This window comes from Euprymna scolopes, chromosome 36 (genome assembly GCF_053919585.1).
Source record: "Euprymna scolopes isolate OS-2025 chromosome 36, ASM5391958v1, whole genome shotgun sequence".
NCBI classification, from domain to species: domain Eukaryota; kingdom Metazoa; phylum Mollusca; class Cephalopoda; order Sepiida; family Sepiolidae; genus Euprymna; species Euprymna scolopes.
The window spans coordinates 58,533,071-58,538,716 of NC_136517.1; the positions used below are offsets into that span (position 1 = coordinate 58,533,071).

A 5,646-nucleotide genomic window follows, 5' to 3' on the forward strand; every position below is an offset into this window, starting at 1 on the left:
TCACGAGTAAAGTTTCTTTCCTAGAACTGCCCGTCTGTGGAATTTGATGTCGCAGACCTACTTCCCAACCGTCTATAACATGGTCGTTTTCAAGTACAAAACTTGCTTCAATAGTCACAAAACTACTCAAGCGTGGCCTTAAGGAAAATTGCTTCCCAATACCCTGGAAAACCTCATCAGTATGCCCTGTACTTAAGAACTCAGGTGGTAGATCATCTCCCTCTCAGTACAGACCAATAAGTCTTCTGTGCGTCATGAGTAAGTTATTAGAGTCTATATTAAATAAGGAAGTAGTCAACCACCTCAGCAGAAATAACCTCCTTAATGATATGCAATATGGTTTCAGTTCTGCTAGATTTACAGCAGATGTGCTAACGGTTCTATCTCACAGAATTAGTGAATCTCTTGACAAAGGCTTCTTCTCTAGGGCAATTGCTCTTGACATATCAAAGGCCTTTGATAGAGTATGGCATAAAGGCCTACTTCACAAGATTTCCAGCTGTGGTATAGCTGGAAATGTTTTCTCAATTATAAAATCATTTCTCTCTGATAGGTTCATAAGAGTAGTGGTTGATGGGCAGAAATCAGATGCTCATAATATTAATGCTGGAGTCCCTCAGGGGTCCATCCTGGGCCCAACTCTCTTCCTGATCTATGTCAATGATCTCCCGAAACACATACTTAGATCATTCATTGACATCTATGCTGATGACACTACCTTCTATGGCGACACATCAAAGACGGTAAATGACCAAGTTCTCTGATGCTTTCTCCTTGGATCTTGAACGCGTGGTACAGTGGGGGAAGAAGTGGCATCTAAAACCAAGCTTCTATCTTTACATCATCAATGCTCTGATCCCCATTTTCCATCAAGTGAAATGAAGGGCTCTCATCTCGGAGAAGCTTCATGTTTTGACAAGTTTCTGGGCTTGACCTTTACTCCTGATCTGAAATGGAACATGTTCATCAAATCTGTTGGCAAGGTTGCAGGAAGAATGGTGGGATCTTTCTACCACTCCAGCGGATATCTCACTGTTGATGCAATTTTCTGTCTATATAAAAGCCAAGTATGTCCAGGGATGGAGTATTGTTACCACACCTGGGCAGGAGCTTCTAGAAGCAGCTTATCCTGCTTTGACAGAGTACAAAATAGACTTCGAAACTTAGTGGGGAATGCCCTTTTTTCTTCACTGCAACCTCTTTCTCACAGAAGGGGCGTTGTGAGCATGTTTTTGTTTTATCGTTACTTCCACGGAAAATGCTCGTCTGAGCTCCAGTCTCTGGTCCCCCCTCACCAATCCTTCTTGAAAAACACTCGCCTAGCTGAAACCACTGTCAAGAACTTTCCCCACTCTTTAACTGTGCCTAAATCAAAATGTAGATTCCATGGACAATGCTTCTTTCTTAGAACTGCATGACTGTGGAACTCTCTTCCGTTTGCCTGCTTCTCAGCTGACTACAACTTGGTTGTCTTCAAGTCCATCATAAACAAATTCTTGATGAACCGCCCTCTTAAGTAATCCAATCTACCAAATTTTCATTAATAACGATTACTACCATTGATTACTGTACACTCAATAACCCTTATCCTCGAGTGGCCTCAGAGCCTTGATAAGCGGTGACTCCTATGTAAAAAAAAAAAATTATTGTTTGACCGTCCTCTTAAAGAATCAAATTCTGAGCAATCACTAACATCATTACTAATCATCACAGCGTTGTCTTACAGTCCATCTGACACCCATTTATCTCTTATCCTCAAGTGGCCTTTAGGCCTTGATAAGTGGTGGACAAACATCGATTAACTCAGCTTTAGAATAATAATTAATGTGCAGGCTTGTAAACAAACTGAGTCCCCCCAACAACAACAACAACAAAATTTTTGATGTATGTTAAAAACATTTAATTAAAATAAGATACAATCAGAGAGGAAAAGGGTAATAAACAGTCGCTTCAAAAGAGATGGTCACTTGATGTAAAAAGTGCAATTATGATTAATTAAAAAACAATTAAAATGGATTTTTTAAAAATCATAACTCAATCACTAAAACAGGAAAGAGAGCATATTCATATGAATCAGCATGATACAACTGTTGGCTGATTGACTATTTTTTTCTTTTTCCTTATTTTCATTCTCAAACAAGGCATATTGTCACTTGGCTATTATTTTGAACCATGTCTAACAGGAAATTGTGGGGAGTTGAGCCGCAAGATGTCTGTTCACATTACATTTAAATTTCTGCAGCTTAATACAGTCACGGAAGTAGGAAACAGAGAGAAGATTCCAAAGTCTCACAAGCTGAGGAAAGAAACTATTAGAGTAAAAGGCCTTCCGGCATCTAGGGACCCCAACAGTGAAGGAGTGGGATTTTACTGCTATCGGGTTAGTTGGGATTATGTACGTGAAGGGTGTATGAAGGCTGTAAGTTCATCAGAGAACATTCCCTTAAAATACGTGTAAAGCAGGCACAGTGATACAACACTGCAGTGATGGGACAGAGGTTGAAGCTTGGCTGATAGTGTGGGGCCTACTAAATCTGAGACTCATTTTTGGATCCTGTTTAAGAATGAAAGACAAATGTTAGATGCGGCTTCCCAAATGTAGAAACAATACTCCATGCATTGTGGCTTTGTAAAGATATGGGATAATCTCAGGCGTGAGTCATTTTTTTAGCATGTTAGAGAAAGACCACTTTCTTTGCAAACAATATCCTCAATGTATTTGTTCCAAGTTGTTGCCTGTGAATATTAAGACGAGTAGTTTGAAGGATGAGTTCTCGAGTAGGGTGCTATTATTTGTTATAGCAATTGGTGGTTGAGAAGGTTTTTTTTGTAGTTAAAGGAAAGAAGCTTAGTCTTAGTAGCATTGAATGTTACCAACCATTAAACGGCACCCGTTACAGTATAGACTGAAGGTCTTTTTCTAGCTTGATTCTGTTGTTGGCATTCTTTCAGTAAGGAAGACATGAAGGTTGCCAACATCCCTAAATAGTACTATGGAACCGACTGGATTTGAACGTGTCACATCCAGTTCACGTCGTTATACATTTAACAACGATCTCTAAAACTAAGTAGTATCTTGGCAGGTATTTGATGTGATTAGAATATATTGGAAAAAAGAAGCCGTAAAGAAACAAACGTTGATTAACGCAACTTTAGTATATTAATAGATACACTCGCTTGTAAACAAATGCACCCCCCTCAAAAAAATAAAATTAAAAGAAATTTGATGTACTTTAAAAACATCAATTAATTAAAACAAGATACAGCCAGAGAGGAAGAGAGCAATAGACAGCCACTTTGTAAGGGATGGTCACTTGGTAAGACAATCGCAAATTATAACTAATCAGAATAATTCAAATAAATTTTTTCAAACATAACTTGATTCTCTAAAACTGAGGAATATTTTAGCATGTATTTTGTATAATCAAAATATATAGGAAACATCCTTAGGGGAACAAACGTTGATCACTCAGCTTTAATATTGTTACGGATAACAACGAACTCTTCTTCTAACTATAAAGACCGGGAGAATATGTCTCCCGATGTTATGAACGAGTATATGCACTGTTGGAAGTCAAACTGATGTGTAACCACATTATCTTAATCTGTTGTATTTGTCTTTCTTTTCAATATATTCTGTTTTTACTAAATACCAACATGTGTTTTTTCTTCCGGACTCTTACCGGTTCACAACAAATATAATAATAGATACACAATCTTGTTAACAAATGCCCCCCCCCCTAAAAATGGATGCGCCTTTAAAACATTAATCAAAATCATTCAGAAGCCTCACAGAAGCTCAGCATTTAGTAATAAATCAGCAGTTGGAATAAGTTTCGTCTCTGAATAATGGCTTGTTCTTGGTTTATTGTAACGTGACCATTTTTTCTTAGACTGTTTCAAAAGTTTGCTTGAATAGATCGGGGGTAGCAGGGATGCCTTTGGTGTAGAGGCGCATGGCACGTATTTTAGAAGGGTGGAAGCAGTTAGCTTGGAATCTTCACTTCCATATTCTTCTGCGCATCTTTCAGCCTTGGTTTCTTTTAGAATTCCAGGGAGACATTTATAAGGCATACGAACAGCTGGAATGAAATCAAAAAGACAATTTTGACATAGTATTTAAAAATATTAAATAGTATTTAAAATAATATTAAATAGTATTAAAAATATTAAATAGTATTAAAAAATTGAATGGTATTTAAAAATAATATAAAATAGTATTAAACAGTATTAAAAAATTAAACAGTATTAAAAATATTAAATATAATTAAAAATATTAAATAGTATTGAAAAAATTTGAAAATGCCAACAAACCAAGTTTTAAATTCAAAGTCTTTGTAACTTGTCAAAGCAACAAAACAAAAAACCTTTAAACATGATGCTGCTTCCCAACTGACTGCAACATTGTCGTTTTCAGGTCCAGTGTAAACAATTCCTGTCCAGCTGGATGTGCAATATTTACGCCTGAACCGATCATTGTGAATTTTAGTACACATATGTTATGTGTAAGGATCCCAAATGTGGGTTATATTTATTTTAATTTAGTTTTATACAAAGAGGGTAAAAGCGGTAGAAGTCCTTCGTGAAAATTCAGATTCTTCCGATTTTTATGAAATTTCAACAATAGGTATAAGACATCAATTAATAAATATTTCCCTACATTTCAATTTTTCGGTGTACTTCACAGGGTTTTCAAGTGACATAATATGAGCACAACTTCTTGTTAGAAAATCCAAATATTTCACATTTGCACTGTTTCATAGTCATAAGACACCAATTAAGTAAGATACCTTGAATTTCAATTTCTTCTTAAGGCCCCTTAAATTAAATTCTAAAGTAAAAATTATGTAATAAAAATTAGAATAAAATGGAGCAAATCTGTTCTCTCTAGGGAATTATTTTTATCCGCCCTAGGACAGATATTTTTTGAATATATATATATATATATATATATATATATATATATATATATATATATATATATATGTATATATGTATATATGTATATATGTATATATATATATATATATAAAATTTTAGTAATTCAATAAATTTAAAATTTATGACGTAAAATGGTTAAATTTCAAATCCCAAAATTTTTATTATTATATGTAAAACAAAGAATACATTAGAAATATTATATCTCCTTATCCTATAGGATTTCGATGTCTACCATCTCCTCAGAGGAGACAATATTAGCAAATAATTATAATGGTTTACACCTTATTTGCTAAAACCAGTAAGACATGGAAAATCACAATTAAAAGTTTTTTACGTCATAATTTTAAATTTATTGAATTACTAAAATTTGATGTATTTGCTCTATCTTGTATATTGAGCAATTTTTATTTAGATGAGATTATCCTTATAGAATATTACTGCCAATAATATTTTCTAAGACCTATAAGGTTTCCATACAAGTTGATCTGTTGGATAATTTTATTGTGAAAGATATATATATATATATATATATATATATATATATATATATATATATATATATATATATGTGTATGTATATATATAACTTTTTTTTTAAGGAGTCACTGCGTATTAATACCCAGAGGACAAGGGTTAATGGGTGGACAGTAGTCAATGGGACAATATCATAGGAATCGTTATTAGTGGAAATTTGGTAAAATTGGA

At 34.3% G+C, this 5,646-nt stretch overlaps 1 protein-coding gene across 3 annotated transcripts in view; it reads right to left on the reverse strand.

Annotated features, from left to right (window-relative positions):
* Positions 1 to 2,924: 2,924 nt before the first annotated feature.
* The window catches only part of LOC145260527 (uncharacterized), a 502,535-nt gene continuing 499,813 nt past the window's right edge, over positions 2,925 to 5,646 (reverse strand). For all 3 annotated transcript variants that reach the window (XM_080118723.1, XM_080118721.1, XM_080118722.1), the window contains one exon: positions 2,925 to 4,082. In XM_080118723.1, coding sequence (XP_079974849.1) covers positions 3,790 to 4,082 — 293 coding nt within the window. In that variant the 3' untranslated portion in view covers positions 2,925 to 3,789. The remainder of the gene's footprint in view (positions 4,083 to 5,646) is intronic.